Source organism: Prunus dulcis, chromosome 5 (genome assembly GCF_902201215.1).
Source record: "Prunus dulcis chromosome 5, ALMONDv2, whole genome shotgun sequence".
NCBI classification, from domain to species: domain Eukaryota; kingdom Viridiplantae; phylum Streptophyta; class Magnoliopsida; order Rosales; family Rosaceae; genus Prunus; species Prunus dulcis.
Genome location: NC_047654.1, coordinates 13,282,435 through 13,302,201, shown reverse-complemented (window position 1 = coordinate 13,302,201; position 19,767 = coordinate 13,282,435). Strand labels below are relative to the sequence as shown.

The following is a 19,767-nucleotide window of genomic DNA, read 5'->3' as shown; positions in this document are numbered from 1 at the left end:
AGGCTACATGCGCAAACCATATAAACGATGGGTTGGGATATTAAATACGCAGCCTGAAAATTTCAGCTAGTACAGTACACAGAAATAATTCCTATCAAATCTCTTTTCTCTCTCACTGATCACAAGTGTCAGACTTCGATCTAGTTTTAGTTGTGGATCTTGAACTAATCTTGAACCTTACTAGTAGAAGTCGAACCAATATTTAATTATTCATACATAGTATAATAATTATGCAAATCCCAAGAAGAACTAGAAATTCTATATATACTAAAGCCCAATGCAACTAAACACTGTAGCTAAGCACAGTGTAATGACGGAAATGCCCCTCATTTTGCTACTGTTTTGGTTTTGTTTTTCCTGCTGCACAGTAAATTGACTAAAATGCCCTTGACTAAACAGCTCCTTCTATTTCCATTTTTGCCCCTTCTCTTTCGTTCACAACCCTTCGTCCGCTCACAGAAGCCCCCATTCCCAGTTCGTTTCGAACCAGCTGGTTGGGGGGCAGCCATGGAAGATCTGAACATGCATGGAGAGCCGTCGATCTTTGTTTGGGAGGTGCGCTGCAAATCCAGCCGCACTTTTGCTCTTCGTCTGAGAGATTTCTGGTGGGAAGATTTTTCATCCTTTCTACAGCCTTCCACTCAGAGTTCCATCTCTCTTGCTTTCGAATTTCTGCATCCTTTGCCTTCAGGTATGCATCCCGTTTTCATTTCATGAATTTTATTGTTGGCTGGGAGATTTTTCGTTCTTTGAAATAGAAATAGGATTTGCATTTCTCCCCTGTTAATTTTGAGATTTTTCATTCTTTGAGATCTTTCGTTCTTTGAAATAGAAACAGGCTTCCATCTCTCTTGATTTTTCGTCCCTTTTATTAATTTTGAGTGTATTTCTCCCCTATGATGGGATTAAACATGCTTTTGAATTGGTAATGGCAGGTGACTGTTTGTGTGTGAAGAAAGGCTTGCGATTGCTCTTGCTGGACAGAGTTTGTGCCTTTGCGAGCTCTAACCGAAGCCGGGAAAATTGTTCTAAAGGTACGAGCTTGCTTTCCGCTTTCTTACTGTTTTTTGTTTGTATAAGTTTGCTGAAACTGGGGGAAAAAAAAAGGTGTTGTTATATCTGCCATTTCCTAGATTTCGTTTCTATTGTGGAATGTAGGAGATGGGTGTGCTAGAATATGTGTTTCTGAATATGGTTGGGCAGATGTTTTGATCTTTATTTCATGAATTTGATTGTTGGCAATTTCAGGTTTATTTAGTTTTTGATTTCAGGTTTTTGAATAATCCCTAATGGTTTATTTAGTTAGTTTTTTAGCAATTTCGGTTCATTTATTTGATTCCATTGATGAAATTGATGATAAAATACAAGCAAAAATGAAGTGAAGCTTAATTAGGTTTAGACAAAATAGAAATTAGGGATGATTGGGTTCATTTATTTGATTACTTTGATTTTCAGGTTTTTGGATAAAAACATTGGAAAGCAAAGACTAAACATGTTTTATTTTTATCGAAAAAATTCTCTTTTTTTATCTGCTGTTGGTAATAAAATTGATGATAAAATACAAGCCAAAAAAAAGAAAAAAAAAAAAAAGAAAAAAAAAGGGTGAAGTTTAATCAGGTTTTGGCAAAATAGAAATTAAGAATGATTAACTAGCAACCATGCTGATAAAGTGCTATTTTCTCTCTTTAGATTGGCTCTCCAACATATGGTGTTTAGGGAAACAATATGGTTTACATTGTCAGTTTGGTATGCTTGGTAGATAAGTGGACATTAATCAGGTTTTGCTAAAATAGAAACTAAGAATGATTAACTAGCAATCTGCTTTTGGATAACAATAATGCGATTGTCTGGTTCAGGTGGAAATTTGGAACCAGTTTTTTATGTTGTGATGAAATGTTTTCGATTCTGTGTAAGAATTAAGAGAATTGTTGCTCAATTCATGATTTGATTATGTTGGAATGTTGAATTGTTTATTGTGATGTCTGCTGCAATCTTTATGTTTTTTTCTATGTTGGTTTTATTGGTGACAATTGACAAAATGTAGGAGAAATGAAGAAAAGAATTGAGTTTCAGATTTGGGGTTTTCTAGAATGGGGGATATAAAAAACATGCTTTTAGTGTTTCTGAAGTAGGAGTGGCTTGAGGAAATAAAGTGTAGATTTTGACTTGAATTGAGTATGAATGTGGATCTTCAGTTTGTAGGCACATCTCGAGGAAATAAACCGTAGATTTTGATTTGTATGGAGCTTGAATGTGGATCTTCAGTTTTGTAGCAACCATCATGTTTTAGTTTATGTGAGTGAAGAGTGTTAGTTACCACTGCAAATTGTGGAATTTTATGGAATGTAGCATAAAGTGCAAATGATGCTAGAATTGAACAAAGGAGGTTTGGAATTTTGAGTTTAGCAGTTATTAGTTACGGTAAGAATGATGGCAAGTTTGATACACTTGAATGATAGCTCAGTATTCATTTTCATGGGTGGGTTTGTTTTGTGAGCTGGTGATATTTAATTAGCAATTAATCATAATGACTTTTGTGAACTTGAGAAGGGAAACAATATGGTTTACATTGTCAGTTTGGTATGCTTGGTAGATAAGTGGACATTAATCAGGTTTTGCAAAAATTCTATATATACTAAAGCCCAATGCAACTAAACACTGTAGCTAAGCACAGTGTAATGACGGAAATGCCCCTCATTTTTCTGCTGTTTCTGTTTTTTTTTTCTGCTGCACAGTGAAATGGCGAAACTGCCCTTGACTAAACAGCTTCTTTTGTTCCCCTTTTTGCCCCTCCTCCTTCGTTGATAGCCTTTCGTCCGCTGAGACAGAGCCCTCCCTTCGGTTCATTTCCAACCAGCTGGTTGGGGGGCAGCCATGGAAGCTTTGTGTTCGTTGCTGGGCATGCGTTGGAGGCCGTCGATTTTTGGTTGGGAGGTGAGCTGCAAATCCAGCCGCAGCTTTGGCATCGGGAGATTTCGTTTTTTCCACATCCTTCGACTGAGGCTTCTATCTTTCTTGCTTACGAATCTTTGCATCGTTGCTCTTCAGGTATGCATCTCATGAAGTTTTGGACAGATCTTTTGGTCTTTATTTCATGAATTTGATTGTTGGCAATTTCGGGTTTATTTAGTTTTTGATTTCAGGTTTTTGAATAATCTCTAATGGTTTATTTAGTTAGTTTTTTAGCAATTTCGGTTCATTTATTTGATTCCATTGATGAAATTGATGATAAAATACAAGCAAACTCATCCATGTTTATTTTTTCCTTTCCAGCCATTGATGTGTTGGTTGGAATTTGTAATTTTTGAATATGATACCTAAAAGAATTACAAAAACCAGAAAAAGCCTGAGTTAAATTATAATAGATCGATGTTGAATGCATTAGTGCCAAGGAAAATGTTGTTGAGTTGTAAACAGTTACTCAAAATCTTCCACCGGTTTCATACTTGGTGCATCTACATTTAGCATCTGTTTTAAATTCTTCACTAAATGGCATCAAAATATTTATTAACCAAAAATAGCTAAATACAATGAATAGTGAAATTTCCACCAATGACCAAAAAGAAAACTTAGATGTTGTAAACTATGCAGTGCTCTCAAAGTGTCGGCTTATTTTACTGGTTTGGATAGAGCTTTTAGGTTCCTGCTTTTGGTTCTGTTAAGCAAGAGGGAAATTTCTTGGTTGAAATTAATTGTTTCCCATTTTGCTTTAGCCAATGGCATCAATTTCCCATTTGCGTTGATCATTTAGACATATGTACTGTTCTTAATTTTTTAATGATGAATTTTTGGTATGCAAGTTTGATATCAAAGCATCCCCTGCGAATATATACATTAGCTTTTTAGTAAACCCATGTAAATCAGCTACACGGTGCTTGATTATTATGTATCAAAGTTATTCAAATTAAAGAACACATTATTAAAAAGCATGACATTATAATCAGTAATCGTATACTCTTTATTTCAAATGCAGCATCTAATAGTTTTTAAATAGACAGTGTAGCATCTCCATTGCAATACAGTTAGTGAAAGAACTTTTTCTTAATAAATGTTTTTTTCGTTTTCAATTCATTGTGGAAATAACTTTAAAGTGGGAAAAGATCATCAATTTTTAACAATGAGGATGAGATTTTTTTATAAAAAGGTTGGCTATACATCAAAACACTGTCAAAGATGTAGCACATGTGGCACTAATGCTCCAGTTGGGGATCACCAGGTTGTTCAGAGCCCTGTTTTAGAATCTAGAATGTCTTTATTTTTCGCTCTTTTGATTGTTGCTTAATTTTATTTCAAATTGCTCCTCTGCAAATGGTTGGTTGCAAGTCACAATTATGGGCCATTGAACTAATTTCCAGAAACAAATTGACCACATTGGAACTAATTATATAGGGTTTGGTCGATGTTTGGTTTTATCGAATTTGTTTTTTACAGAACATTTGGTATTGGTCTACACTGTCTTGCATGCATATGGATTTTGAAATGAGTTGTGATGTGTTTATGTAGTTTTCTCTTTATGGTGTTGGTTACTTTTCAACCAATTAACATGTGATTCTCCTCTCAAGGAATTTGAAAAGAAACCAGTCTTCAATTCGTATCGTCATATTTTCATGTTTTCATTTGTTTGTGTAACAGCTAGATGCCCTTGCAAGAAACATCAAAAAAGAAAAATCCATTTCCACCACCCATTAAAATATAGATAGACGCCTGTACAAGATTTTTTGAACAATATGCAGCTCAAGGCTGCTCATATTTTGATGTTCTAATAGCTGCTTGATAGGTGATATTATTTATGTCCTCCTCTGCATAATACCAATATTTCATCAGTTCTCACTTAAATTTATTGTTTTGGTCTTCATTGGTGTTTTAAGTGTTTTTTTTATCTGCTTTTGATTGCTGTATTCTAAATATGGAGGAAAAAAAAAAAAAAGATGATAAAACAGAAGGAAAAAAGAAGTGAAAATTGATCATGTTTCAACAAAATAGAAATTGGATGTTTTATTCTTTTTGAGCTTAACTTTTTTTATAGATTGCTTGCGCTTAAGGGCATTCCCCCACATGTTATTGTTTGAATACTTTTGTCCTCTGTTAGGTCATTTGGGTTTGTGTGATTTTACATTTAAGTATCTTTGAAACCATTCCAAAGACCTTTTCTCTTTTAAGTTGTAGTTTTATTTAAGTTGCCAAAACAGTATAAAGTAGATATAAATTAGGTATAAATTAGGTCAAAATGCTTCTGTAGAGGACTGTTTTGTATGTGTGGAATTTTGATCTTTGTGAAAATATGAATAGTATGTTAGAAAGTGAATTCATATAGACCACATAGTTGCAATTTTGAGTCTTTAGGTTTACTTTTTTGCAAAGTCTTCTGTTAGAAGATTGATTGAAGAGCCATTTTTTCCTTTTTTCAGTCTCTCTTCTATTACTTGAAAGGCCAAAGCACCTGCAAAGGCATGAATTATAACTCATAAGAGCAATACTTTTTTTATATAAATCTTTTTAAAGGATGAGACATAAAAGCATTGTTGAAAATGATGGTCTAGAATGGATATTTTGCATACCAAAGTTTGAGAAGTCTGTTACTAGGAATGCATAATTATATCTAAAAGCTTCCCATGATGAACTTTAAGATCTTTGAAAATTATGCATAATTGGATAAGTGGTTGTTGGTTGACAGATTTTTCGTCTTTTGTAAAGTTGGGTTCATTTATTTGGTTATTTTGATTTTAGGTTCTTGGGTAATCTCTAACGCTTTATTTAGTTATTTTTTACGAATTTCGGTTTATTTATTTTGTTATTTTGATTTCAGGTTTTTAGATAAAACATTGGAAAGCAAAGATTAAGCATGCTTTTTTTTTTTTTTTTTTTTTATAATTGAAAAAATTCCCTATTTTTTATCTGCTGTTAGCTATTGCATTCTAAATATATAGAAAAAAATTCATGGTAAAACACGATTTGATCCTGAGTGAGGGAGTGGTTTTGTGATTTTGATTATCTAGAGTGACTTTTGATTGAGATGTTTGATTAAGTTGTCAAGACAAAACAAATGTAAATTTAGATCAACACTTACAGAAAATTAAAGTTATATATTGAAGTTTTCGATTTTTAGAATTAGAGAGGTTGAGCAAACAGAAATCATGCTACAATATACCTGGAATTAATATCTGTGCTGCCTCCTTCAAGAAATATAAACAGGATTTCATATACCCAATGCAACTAAACACTGTAGCTAAGCACAGTAAAATGACGAAACTGCCTTCTATTTTTACTGTTTCTCAAACTCATTTTCCTCATCAGCACAGTGAAATTACGGTTTTACCCTTGGTTAATTGCTTTGTATTTTCCCCGTTTTGCCCCCCCTCTCCTTCGATTGTAACGGCTTGCCTTTCGTTCTATCAGATGCTGGGTTCGCTTCTAACCAGGTTGGTTGGCCTGGTTGCGGGGCAATGATGGAAGAGGTCGGTCTACTGTTGGAGATTATCTGGAGGCTTCGATTTTTATAGGAGTGGCGTGCGTTGGTCTTCTTCTTCAGATCGAACTCCAGCTTTCTCTCTGTTTCAGTCTCTTTCTCTCACTGATCTGTAAGTGAATTTTGCTTCATCTTTCCATTCGATTTTTATTGCTTTTCTTTTTCATTTTTGTTGTTACTAATATCTTGGATCTTATTTGATTAAACTATAAGACCTGTTTTAATTTGCTGCCCTAAAAGTCCAAATCCCTAATTTTCCTCATTGTGGGTCTGTGTTATTGATTTGCAAATTTTATCCAAATACTGAAATTGATTTGATTGTGTTATCATTTTGATGAAATCATGTTAAACAATTTAGTTATTAGAATACTATATGATTGCTTTTGATAAGGTTTTCTGTTTGGTTATTAGTTGGTAAACCCTGAAAATCGGTATTTGGATATGCCGGTTCTTTTGTTACAGGGTTTAGGATAGGTCTGTTTTGGTAAGCAGGATATGCTGCTATTTGGGTTGCTCTGTTTAAAGATATGTTCGTTCTTTTACTACATGGTTTTAATTCAAATTCGTTCTTATACTGGTTTATGGGTCTGGGGATTTGAATTTGATAATTTTTGTTTTGGTAGGGGAAAGAAAATTTGGGAGTGTGATTCTAGGAACTGATTGCAATGTTTTAGCATAGTTGACTTGAAGAAGACTGGTTTGGGAAACATGTGGGATTTGAAAATCTGACTTCTAAATTGGAATTATGTTTGTGGACATTAGTGATGACGAGAAAGAATTCAGAAAAGTTAAAATTCAGAATTTTTTTGTTTGTGGGTTTGATTTACCAAGCAGATTTTTGCGTTGAATGGAAACTTATTGAAAACTAAAAAAGTTTGTATATCCTAATTTCAGAATGCAGAGTTTGGTTCTTTTGTTTTTTTCCTTTTCATGGGCTAATAATTTGGCCATGCTTCTACTCTTTGCAGTTGCTAGGGACTGGAATGGATACGCAGGATACATCTCCTTCAGTGTTGCTATTCTTTGACAAGGAAAGATTTATATTTAATGCTGGAGAGGTAAGGAACTCAATTACATACATTTACATCTGGTTAGTTTTGTAATATTAAAAGTAAGGTGATGATTCAATTATTGTCTATGAAATAGTAATTAGAGATCAATGATAAACCTGTTGTTAAGTAATATAGTGTCTCCTACTTTGCAACTCTCACTGCAGGGATTGCAACGGTTCTGCACAGAGCATAAGATTAAGTTATCATAGGTATAAGATATCTGAGATCCTTACCCATTAGGTAGTTAAGACCAAAAGTGGGGCTCTATATATACGCCTGGTGGTTAGCAAGAGAGATGAGTGGTTTTAAAGGGTGTCAATGGCCTTTGAATTTTACTTAAATAAGATTAAAGTTATGTGCTTTCAAGTATTTGTGAGCTCTCTGTATCTGGGTTTTGAGCAAAATGACTTTATTGATAAAGCTTTGATTTGCAGTGTATATTAATGGAGTAATAGGAACTGCTGACTGATGCAGTTTTGCATGTCCTTGGTTAATGCATTTATGTTTGCTCTACACAGATGATAAATTTTTAGGAGAAATGGAGACTTAAGGAGAGAAGTTATGGATCTGATAAGGGTTTAGGGTTTAGGGTTTACTATCTCTAATTTTTGGATCCAAATGGAATTTCTTTGATTACATATGCTGTTTCTCCAAAGCACCAATGAATAAAGCATTTAGATTTGATGGGTTTGATGTGAATGGTATGAATAAAAGCGTTTAGATTTGATGGGTTTGATGTGAATGGTATGAATCTCTCTCTCTCATTTTGGTTTGGGATTTTTGATTTATTTGTGAATTAATTTTGTTGGGTTCAATGAAATTATCAGCCAGCTGCAGTTGACTTGGTGTAAATCACGTATTTGGTCTACTTAAGTTCTTTATCATTTCTGCCCAAAAAAAAAAGTTCTTTATGGTAATTTATGAAGCATTTTGATTCTGTTTTCTGGCGTTTTCCTTTGTTTCTCCAACTAATAGATGTAGGGGTTTTCTTTTATTTTTGGTTCACCAAATGGTTTTCATCTATTCTGATTTTCTAATTTTTTATATGAGATGTGCAGTTGTTGCGGCTCTTAATCCTTCAATCTTCTCCATCTTACTTCGAAAGTTCACATTACTTTGGTTGTTTTTGGGTCTTTCTGCTAACTACTTTGAACATGCATTTTAAGTTCAATTTTTGTCGGCTTGGCATTTCCCTTTTTTAAGAATCTATTTCAATGAAGGCATTCAAGTTATATTACTCAGTTAGTTGGAGTTTACAGCAAGACATTCCATTTGAGTTCATTAAATGTCAAACTGCATAAAATAAGTAAGATTCATGGTTTTAAAAAAATGGGACAAGGTTTTGCAATCATTAAGGATCTTATTGTTATTGGAATAGCTCCAAGAGATCAAGGTTCCAAAAAGGAGTAACATACATTTGGAAAGGTGTTCACCCATGATCCTACGGCTGTGTCTGCAATTTTTGTTGGCCTGGCATTTCCCTTTTTTCTAATCATGCCTACCAAATGATTGTTCTGATATGAGGATTAAGGGTGCAATAAATTATTTTTTTTATACCACTGAAGTTGGGATTTTTGAAGAAAAATATCTATATCTTCGTTTTGCAGTTTCAACCATTTTGGATTTCTAACTGTCTTTATGAAGATGTTGATTCTTTCTTATATTCACGTCACAAATTAGTGGCATGGTCCTCAAGAGTTTTTTTTTTTTTTCATTATTATTTTACGTGCTTATTCTCCTTGAATATTTAAGCTCAAAATAGTTAAACTGCCATCTGAAATTTTATTAATTGAGTTGTGTGTTTTCTGGATATTGTTAGCAAAGTAAAACAAATGAACAAATTTCCTTTTCTCTCCATCTCTGCTTTCGCTTACCTAAATTGCATTTTTTTTTTTTTTTTTGGCATCCACATATTGTTTCACTTTAGTTTATGATTTTTTAAAGCATGAACATGATGAACATGACTTGCAAGACACCCTGCACTTCCTTTTTTTTTTCTTAGGTAACGCTCTGATTTCAGTTCTGGGTTTCATGAATGTCTAATCATGTTTTCCTTTGTACTTGGATTTTGCTGTGCATTTCATATTAGTTTTTAGTTGTATGGATTCAATTTAAGTTTCATGCTTCATGATGTGTAATGTTAGAATTCTTTTGTAGTTAGACTGTTAGAATCCTGAAATTTAAGTATTTGCTTAAAGTTGGTTGGTTGGTTGTATTTTGAGGCTATGTAATTATGTGGTTGTTGTACTTCATTCTAATTACTGTTTATTTATTTATTTATTTTTTTCAGTATGAATCACAGTTAGGCAGTCATCCAATTGCTTCAGGTATGACTTATGAAAATTAAAAAGTTATTCAAATCTACGTGTTGTATTGAAACTTTGGAATTTTATCTCAACAGATTCAATTGTCTCTCACCTCTCTGACGTATAAGCAATCACTGAAGCAAAGAAGCGAAGATAACTTTCAGGTTAATGTTTCTTCATTTTGATTTATTGACTTTTTCTTTTTTCGTTTGTGTTGCCTCAAAATTCCTTCACAAAATTCGACTTGCCGCTACTACTACGTGTTTCCTGCTCTCTTCCTTATGTTGTTTTCCCCCTGATTTAATCTCAGGCTCCCATGAAATTTTGATTGTTTCAGGTGAGCTTGGGTACGAAATCCAAATACGAGAAGCAGTCGTTTGCCCAAATTGTTTAAGAGCATTTCCAGCAGCTAAGGCTGGACTCGGGCTGGGAGGGGTTTGGGCAAAAAAATGGTTTCCAGCAACAAAATCCAGCCCGGGCAAATGGTGGGACCCAGCAGACTGGGCTGGCCCGAGGGCAAGACTGGCCCGAGTGCTGGCCCGAGGGCAAGGCAGATTTATTTTTACTTTAATTTATTTTTATATTACTCCATTTACTTAAGTTTACAATGTAAATAAAGAAGTACCCCCTATTTGGATTGAAATAAAAATACTAGAAAATCAAATTCCTATCAAATCAAAATATGAAAAATTGGTTTTAGTGCAAAATACGATTTAAGCTAAAAATGATGGCTCATTAAGTTAATATATACTTCATATTAAAATTTCATAAAATCAAGTTTTCTTATTTGATGTGTAAGGAATAAAAGTCGCCAAAAATTATCTTGAGAAAATGATTAATCAAAAAAATCATTTTTCATACTTAGTCAATATTGCACATCTGCTACAAAAATTCTGGGTTCGCCAATGTCTATAAATACCAACCAATACTCTTCACTTTTAACACCAAATCCTCATACTTTTTTTTTCCTATAAATACCAACTAATACAACTAATAAAATAAAATCTTATCCGAAAATATTATCCAATATGAATAGTATTGACACGTAGAAACCAAAAAATCTTATCCAAAAATATTATCCAAATTAATTGTTTAAGTAAAAAAAGTTGTGAAAAAAACAAAAAAATGAATAGTATTTGCCATGGCAAGCCCCAACTGCTGGAAACACATTTTGCTGGAGGGGGCTAGGGTAGCTACTATTCACGTGAATAGTGTCTGCCCTAGGGCTAATCTTGCCATGGCAAGAGGCAACTGGTGGAAATGCTCTAACCATTCTTCGCTTTAAAGGTATATTCATGATTGCCTCTCTATTCCTTATACTCTCTACTATTTTTTTTTGGTACTGATTTCTTTATTTTTGTAATGTTTGTTTGCTCATCATTTCTGCATTTTCATGTTTGTATTTTTCTTTTCTTCCACAACCTTTTCCTTTAGATGAACACAGAATTTAAAATATGTTTAATTTCATATTATTCATATCTTAAAAGTAAAGAAAAACATTGAGTTCTTATTTAATTTCGTTATTTTGTGTTTCTTCAATTGGAAAACCATTTATAACTTTCTTATTAAAATGTAAAATTATATTATTCCTATTTATACATAATTAGACGTTTATGATTATTGTCATAACTCAATTTTCCCCATTCATCAACATTAACACTTGCTATTTTCCCACTTTTTTATAACAGAGTCAAGACCTCTATCAAAGAGAAGAAAAGTCATGAAGAAATTGCAAAACAAAGCCCAACGAATTAAACAACGTGCTGCTCAAAACTATTCAAATTTTGCTATTTTAATAGCTCCTTCCCACTATTAACATCTCAATGTATATACAAACATGTGTACTATTTCAACATAACAAGTAGCTTATAAAATATGTGATTTCCTTTTTTTCCACTTATACTTCCTTAGTTAAGCATAATGCTACAAGTTAAATTTCATTGTATATATAAACAATTTTATTTTGTCTCCGTAATTTCAAAACCCGCAGCATCGCGCGGGCTTTATTGCTAGTCATAACTAGAAAGGAATATATATATATATATATGTATATATATTACAGATTGTATTAGAGAAAACAGGGGTATCAACATAATAACCAGAGATCGAATATCAACATAATAACCAGAGATAGAATTCTAAGCTTAATTACCTAAGGAAGGGTAAGGGGAATAGGCACGGGCACGTTGAATATGAGACATATTCTTTGGGATTGACAAGGCAGCAACTGCAATAGCGATGGGGTCTAAGGGTTCAGGACGGTTTTTCCTGTGCAAAGGATATGCAGATACTTTATCAATACAAAACCCTACCTAACTGTGATCTTATAGTATTCCTACCTGTTGTCTTAGGTAGGCCTGTAAATAAAGCCCAGGCTAGCCCGAATCTGGCCCAATTTTTTATATATAGAGTAGAATGCGGGTATGTACCACGACGACAAGCTTAACCCATAGCTGGCAGTAAGGATACATAGGATAAACATACCCCTTCGATGAGGGGTCGTCATCCTTTGCAAATTCACTTGTGTGAAAATCTGAACGACGAACAACTATATGAACTCCGTCTGGGTATTTCACCACAACCTCATCGGGGCAACTAAGACCTAATTCCATTAATATATAGCAACATTATATTAGATTTCAATATTAGCTTCTTATTATATATAGAGTGGGATATTGATCTCAGCAGCTTGACCATATGAAAACCCCAACATGCAATGTATAAGAGTGACATATACAATAATGCGGCCAATAGCTTTACAAAGTGGTTAACAGATTTGCCTAAACCTAAAGGAGCGCTACATGTCCATTCCATCAATTAAGCTTTGGTCATTTCTCTCTCTCTCTCAATTTATAACACCCAACTGATGACACAAATTGAAATAGCGAGTCGTTCTTTGAGAGAGATTTTCCTTGCCTGCTTCTTTTCATCCCCGTTTTCGTTCTTTTGCGCAAGGGCATTGGGTTTTTTCCTCTACACCCTATTGCCAGATTACCCTCTTTTTCGTTGGCGTTATTCTCCAGCAGGCTGTCTAGCATGTGTTCATGTCCCTTCTCTTTCAGCTTGTGGCAGTTTCTAGAATTTGAAGGCACCCTTTTACCCACATCTTGCTCAAGGGAAGTATTGGGATGAAGTAAGTTTATGTTATTATGATTTAGTACTCCAACCCTTCATGAAGTTGTGGATTCCGATACGTCCACACATGCCGTTTACGCTCAATTCTCTATTCGTGACATATCTAATGAGGAAACGATGCTGCTACTGGTGCGACGGAGGAGGCTAGAGAAGGTGGAATTTCGAGAAGGTTCTAGAAAAGCTTTATGAGATATTCGGTGGGTTTCAATTCTTGTGTTGCTCCGCCATCTGGGTTCCCATTAGGACCACTGCCACCTTCAGGACTGGTTTTCAGATCGGTTGTTGGCTTCCCATTATTACCATCTTCACCGTTAGTTCCGGTTTCAAAACTCCTCCATTTTCACGACCATTAAGAGGTGTGACGGCCCCATTTGAGCTCTCATTCCTGAGTTTCTTAGCATGTTCTTTGTCCTCGCCTCCAGGACCAGAGCAACTCTTGATGACCGGAACAAGTGCTCAAGTCGGCATTTGCTGGCTGAACCTGCTCGCCTAACATTCTTCTACACTCTTGAATGGTCCAACGGTGCCGCGAGTTCAGCTAGCAAATGTCGACTTGAGCACCGAACTGGGTCCAACGGTCCCGCCTGTTCCGGTCATCAAGAGCCGCTCCAGCCCCGGAGGTGAGGACAAAGAATAGGCTAAGAAACCCGAGAATGAGAGCTCAAATGGGGCCGTCGCACCTCCCAATGGTCGTGAAAATTGAGGAGTTTTGAAACCCAGTCGTGAAGGAACTAACAGTGGCGGTGGTAATAACGAGAAGCCAACAACTGATCTGAAAACCAGTCCTGAAGATGGCGGTGGTCAAATGGGAAGCCAACAACTGATCTGAAAACCAGTACTGAAGGTGGCAATGGTCCTAATGGGAAGCCAGATGGCGGAGCAACACAAGATTTGAAACCTACCAAATATCTCAGAAAGCTTTTCCATAACCTTCTCGAGAATTCCACCTTCTCCAGCCCCCTCCGTCGCACCAGTACCAGCACCGTTTCCTCATTAGATATGTCGCTAATAGAGAATCGAGCATTTAACATGTGTGGATGTATCGGAATCCACATCCACAACTTCATGAAGGGTTAAAGTACTGAATCATAATAACATAAACTTAGTTCATCCTAGTACTTCCCTTAAGCAAGACGTGGGTAAAAGGGTGCTTTCAAAGTCACGAACCTTATAGCATTAGAAACTGCCACCAGTTTTGGCTGCATATTACAAAAACATAGTTAGACTAGTATTTCCATAAGCAACCAATGAAACTTTGAAACAGTGACATTTAAATATTATAAGTATTTCCATTCGCAACCAAGTAGCTGAAATTTTGAAATAGTGATATTTAAATATTATAGGAAGAAAGCTGATAGAGAAGGGACATGAACACACGCTAGACAGCCCGACGAGAATAATGCGAACGAAAAATCTGCGCGTTATTGATCAATTGAAATTTTAGAGACGCTTCGCCTGTCTTCACATAATCAGCATTGGAATCATTAGCAAATCTGTACTGAAATGAGAGCAGCGAGATCTCAGTACGACAATGTTTAGTTAGAGCATATATAGTCTAAGAGGTATAATTGTCTCAAATTCCAAGAGAGAAGTATATTGCAACAACCCAAACCTTTATTGGAGCTGAGCATATATTTAGAGCCTCTTGCCTATCATTGGTAGATGGACAGGTCGATGAGCTGCCAATTGCTTTCAATCAAGACATACTGTTCTGATTGAGCATTTACTTAGCTCTGCCCTGGCTTATTTTAAATTTAACACAAAACACCCAATTATAGTATAGTTACATTTCCCCTTTCTGTATATATGTAACTGACAGAGCACATTGAATTTGAAAGCATACCAGCCGTCAAAGGTGTTGACCGAGCCTGATATATATGCCTCCATTGCTGAAACATAATTCTTGAAGCTTACGTGCAGACCTGAGGTGAACTTCATGCTTAGCTTTTGCCCTCTCACTGCTTCCCTCAGGCAGTCCCCATAGTGAATAGTCATAATCTAACCACAAGGAAATCTGGAACTCCATTCTAATCTGATTTTTCACTTAGATTTAATGAATCTGATGCAACTAACTACAAAACAACAAAAACATTCACAATTAAGCTAAACCTCAGGCTAGACCAAAAAAAAAAAAAAAAAAAAGAGATAAACCTCAGGCACTTAATGCTCAACTGAGTGTAATGCTAAAACAACCACGTAACACGTATCATGAACCCTAAACGCTAAGATTGCGAAGAGTACAAGGCTTCTCACTGAGGCTAGAACTGAATCAGCAACATTGTACAGCATATAACTCAGGTCTCAAAGAATTACAAATATCGTGAAAGCACTTAACCCATTGTAAGAGCTCACCTGCAGTTCTGAACGGCCACTTCTGCTGCCCTGTATAACCAAATGATCAACGGCTGGGTCAATGACTCTATTCCAAGGCCTCATACTAAGAATCCCTGCAAATAATGGATACAAATCCTCTCCAGCACCTAATTTTGCACTATTTTGTTCTATTGCATTGGCATCAGCAAAAATCAAAGCCTGCAACAATCATAACAACATAGAGAACACAGCAAAGTAAGTTGCTACAATATGGAAGAAAACTATTCCAAGAAAAGCAATGGTGCACCGTCCACAGTTCAGCGTAGTTAGTTCTGGTCTCAAGATCCTTATACATACCAGGTCTAGAAGTATAAACTGTGGTTTTTTCTTGCCTGTACATGTGAAGGTTGGGAAAAACTATTTCAGTTGGGCATGGCCTACATAATGTTCCACATAGTAAAAGAAAGCTCAACGGGCACAATATCCACCAACTGTATGAGTACGACAGAGATGTAATACACTTCCACAGTCAACATCATATTCTACATGGACTTCTGAAATAATATTTCTCAGGGTTTAGAGAACATAGAGACTTGAATTTTCAACTACTTATGACCTGGCTATATTGTGCTTCATTATTATGACCACAAAGTGCATCTACTTATGACAAACTATCACTATCACAGTAACCCCAAATATGATTGGAATCACACAAATACTACCAAACAAGTTTTCAGCAGTATTATAGTCATCATTGTGATTCAGATGATAAAGATATCATGAAAGAAAATATGCTCACTCACTCTCAGAAAAGTGCAGTGGGTATTATAATCACATAAGAGCTAGGCAATGGTTTACATTTGGTTGTGGTTACTAAAAATTAAAACCAAAATAACATTACTGTATAAATTCTCAAATGATAACCTCAACAACATAGGAGAGTCTCACCTAGAATGCTCTTGCCGCTATAAGGCAGAGGTCGGACTAACAAGTTGGCAGCATGTGGGTCACAATGCACAAACCCGTGTTTGAACATCATTTCTGCAAAAGTTTCACTAAATTGCATGAAGTACATTAAATCTTAGTTTCTTTTCTTGCCCAACTTGGTCATATTATATCCTCACAAAGAAATTGAAGCATAAACAATGAAAACATAAAGGGGCACAGGAGTCCAAAACCAGCCTTTACTGAGGGTCTATCTATTTTTTCAGCTTCAACCTTCAACCGCAGACCCAAGGGTTCAGGCAAAAGGGAAAAAGAAAAACATAAACGCAATGCCGTGGTTCCAATGTCCTAATACCCTTCATTCATTTTGCAAAGTTAAATCAACTTGCACTATTATATAATCGACTACTGTAGTCAACAAATGATGAAGGGGATCTTTGAGAAGCAAATGTAATTCTGAATGGAGACCAGTCCAATTTTTTTAAAACATGATTACCAAAATATAGATTGTCAGAATTTGACATGAAGCTCATGGACTTACTAATCTTGCAACTTCATCAAGTCGAATTCCAAGTCTTCTGATGGGCTTAGATTCCAACAGACCTTGGTGCATATACATAAGCTGCAATATGCGTAGAAAGCTTCTGAAAATTTTCCAAGCATTTCTCACTGTTCTTGGCCTCATTTATGAAATCTTGTTCCTGATTGCCACAATAACATATGACCAAATGACATGTGTGTAGTGATAGAAAACTACTTCATATCTTAAGATGAGGTCCAAAGTCCCCTTGTTTTTTTCCATCACGGGCACATTACGAAGTAAAAAAAAGCGTTCTGTGCCACAAAAACTTGTGAACAAATAAACATTTTAGACTAATTGACATATAATGCGGACAGATCTCTACAAGTTTACAGAGAAGCCCATCAAGGGTGAGCCATTTAAGCAACTTGCCCTTGGTAAACTTTCATGCATCTCATCAATCAACCAACTCTTCATGAAAGTAAGAACGAAAAAACAGCAACGATTACCACAGAACTACCTGTAATCTGAAGAAGGGAATCACGGATATTGGAATAGGATTAAATTCAGCAAAAATCTGCTAATGTAACCACAAAGAAATTTGAAACTCCATTACAATCTAAGCAGTTTCACTTAAGTTTAATGAATCTGATGCAACTAACTTCAAAACAACACAAAAATTCACAATTAAGCTAAAGGTAAGGCTAAGGCACTTAATGCTCGACTGAATGTAATGCTAAAACGACCACGTACCGTGAACCTGTCAGAAGTGAGAGTACCGAAGGTGATGTCATGGCATCTCGAATAAGGCCTAGGTTAACGGTTGTGTAGAGTCATGGCGGGGTCGTCGGAGGTGACCAGTCGCCGCCGCTGATGAGCGCAGTCGCCGACAGAAAGAGCTTCGTTCGAGCTCCCCGATGCCGTATTGCTATAATCCACGGTTTGGTTTGGTTGATTTTGGTAATGCCACCATTGGGGATGGCCTAAGTCATTCCAGTGACTACAATTTAAATCATTTAAAGCAAAAGCAGAGTGTAATTATAGTCTCTCCTCCAGAAAAAGAAGGGAAAAGACAAATTTTTGTGACTGACTGACTCATTGATTACACTATTCTCCATGTTCAACAAAAAATAAAAAAAAGACCGACTACACTAACTCTTCATTCTTCCTAACCTATTTTTTTCATTTTTAAAATTCTTCCATGTCTTAACCTCCAAATATCACATGAAGCAAAGCTTCTCAAGAATTCCACCCTCTCCAGCCCCCTCCGTCGCACCAGCACCGTTTCCTCCTTCATCACCAGCAACTCCACCATCCGGCTTCCCATCACTAGGACCACTGCCACCTTCAGAATGCTTCCCATTATGACAGCCGCCGCCACCGTTAGCTCATTCACGGCTGGGTTTCACAACACCTCCATTCTCACGACCATTATCATTCTTGAGTTTCTTAGCATGCTCTTTGTCCTCGCCTCCGGGGCTGGAGCGGCTCTTGATGACTGGAACATGAGGCACCTTTGGTGGAGCCGTTGATCTTGGTCCCAATTCGGTGCTCAAGTCTGGCTAAACCCGCTCCTCTAACAATCGTTTACATTCTTGAAGGGTCCGCTATTGCACTGCTGTGAATCCACATCCCTTGGGTCTACTCCACTTGGCATCTTCGTTTTCAGCAATTGCAAGTAGTGTTTCCTTGAGTTCTCTCTTGAAAAGGATCGGAAAAGTCCTAAGGCAGTGATGCTGGAGTTGAATGTGGGAACAATCCTCTCTTTATCCATACCACCATTGACATGGTTCTGACTGGAGCTATCGATCTCATTGGAACTGCTCACAATACCGACACCGATCCTTTTGAGATCAGCCGGATTCATTTTAGCAATTATTACGTCGACCTATTGATTGGGACAAGCTACATACTTAATTTTCATGGCATTGATTTTTGCTACATTTTGCAGAGGTTAACTAAAGAAGACGACATTTTCAAAGACAGAGAAAATGGAAATGCTACAGAGATGAAGAAAATGGGACTGCAGAGGCAAAAAAAAAGGGAATGGTATAGAGACGAAGAAGATGGAGGAATGCTACAGAGACGAAGAAGATGGGAATGCTACAGAGACAGAGAAGATGGCTTAAGTGAAAACCATGAGATATTGTTGTTAATAAATATACCCATCTTCTCCGTCTCTGTAGCATTCCTCCATCTTCTTTGTCTCTGTAGCATTCCTCCATCTTCGTCTCTGTAATCCCATCTTCTTCGTGTCAGTAGCATTCTCATCTTCTTTGTCTATGAAAGTGTCATATTTCTTCAGGAAGTCCACCTTGGCAAAATGCAGCAAAAATCAACGCCATGAAAATCAAGTATGTAGCTTGTCTCAATCAACAAGTCGACGTAATACTTGATAAAATGAATCCGGCTGATCTCAAAAGGATCGATGTCGGTGTCGTGAGCAACTCCAATGAGACCGATAGTTCCGGTGAGAACCATATTAATGGTGCTATGGATAAAGAGAGGATTGTCCCCACATTCAACTCCAGCATCACTGCCTTAGGACTTTTCTGATCCTTTTTCAAGAGAGAACTCAAGGAAACACTGCTTGCAATTGCTGAAAACGAAGATGCCAAGTGGAGCAGACCCAAGGGATGTGGATTCACAGCAGTGGAATAACGGACCCTTCAAGAGTGTAAAAGATTGATAGAGTAGCGGGTTCAGCCAAACTTGAGCACCGAACTAGGACCAAGACCAACGGCTCCACCAAAGGTGCCTTATGTTCCCGTCATCAAGAGCCGCTCCAGCCCCGGAGGCGAGGACAGAGCATGCTAAGAAACCCGAGAATGGTAATGGTCGTGAGAATGGAGGTGTCTTGAAACCCAGCCGTGAAGGAGCTAACGTTGGAGGCGGCAGTCATAATGGGAAGCATTATGGAGGTGGCAGTGGTCCTAGTAATGAGAAGCCAGATAGTGGAGTTGCTGGTGATGAAGGAGGAAACGATGCTGGTGCGACGGAAGGGGCTGAAGGTGGAATTCTTGAGAAGCT

At 36.5% G+C, this 19,767-nt stretch overlaps 1 protein-coding gene and 1 long non-coding RNA gene across 24 annotated transcripts; one reads left to right on the top strand and one right to left on the bottom strand.

The window, feature by feature from the left end:
* Window positions 1–453: 453 nt before the first annotated feature.
* Window positions 454–10,221, top strand: LOC117628160. 3 transcript variants are annotated; one of them, XR_004585910.1, is made up of 8 exons: window positions 454–691; window positions 936–1,034; window positions 2,809–3,048; window positions 6,397–6,578; window positions 7,435–7,524; window positions 9,809–9,845; window positions 9,920–9,988; window positions 10,162–10,221. XR_004585910.1 is itself a non-coding variant. In XM_034360542.1 (3 exons), the coding sequence occupies exons 1-3, from the start codon at window positions 508–510 to the stop codon at window positions 2,756–2,758; spliced, it is 306 nt and encodes a 101-aa protein (XP_034216433.1). In that variant the 5' UTR covers window positions 454–507; the 3' UTR covers window positions 2,759–2,817. The 3 variants fall into 3 exon arrangements, 1 of the variants encoding a protein (XP_034216433.1); XR_004585909.1 differs by having other exon boundaries at window positions 9,809–9,988; XM_034360542.1 differs by lacking the exons at window positions 6,397–6,578; window positions 7,435–7,524; window positions 9,809–9,845; window positions 9,920–9,988; window positions 10,162–10,221 and having other exon boundaries at window positions 2,736–2,817.
* Window positions 10,222–12,456: 2,235 nt separating this feature from the next.
* Window positions 12,457–19,273, bottom strand: LOC117626962. 21 transcript variants are annotated; one of them, XR_004585686.1, is made up of 7 exons: window positions 17,491–19,271; window positions 17,258–17,314; window positions 16,221–16,918; window positions 15,312–15,664; window positions 14,803–15,031; window positions 14,572–14,697; window positions 12,457–14,457 (listed from the first exon to the last, which is right to left on the bottom strand). It is a non-coding gene; the product is annotated as an uncharacterized LOC117626962 (long non-coding RNA). The 21 variants fall into 21 exon arrangements; XR_004585688.1 differs by having other exon boundaries at window positions 16,221–16,839; window positions 17,491–19,270; XR_004585690.1 differs by having other exon boundaries at window positions 16,221–16,839; window positions 17,258–17,264; window positions 17,491–19,270.
* Window positions 19,274–19,767: the final 494 nt, after the last annotated feature.

Bases quoted from the DNA above. Each gene is read 5' to 3' on its own strand.
- LOC117628160 (XM_034360542.1), top strand. From the start codon at position 508: ATGGAAGATCTGAACATGCATGGAGAGCCGTCGATCTTTGTTTGGGAG. The intron at 692-935 runs GTATGCATCCCG...TGGTAATGGCAG, and splicing joins TCTGCATCCTTTGCCTTCAG to GTGACTGTTTGTGTGTGAAG. The intron at 1,035-2,735 runs GTACGAGCTTGC...TCTGCTGCACAG, and splicing joins CCGGGAAAATTGTTCTAAAG to TGAAATGGCGAAACTGCCCT.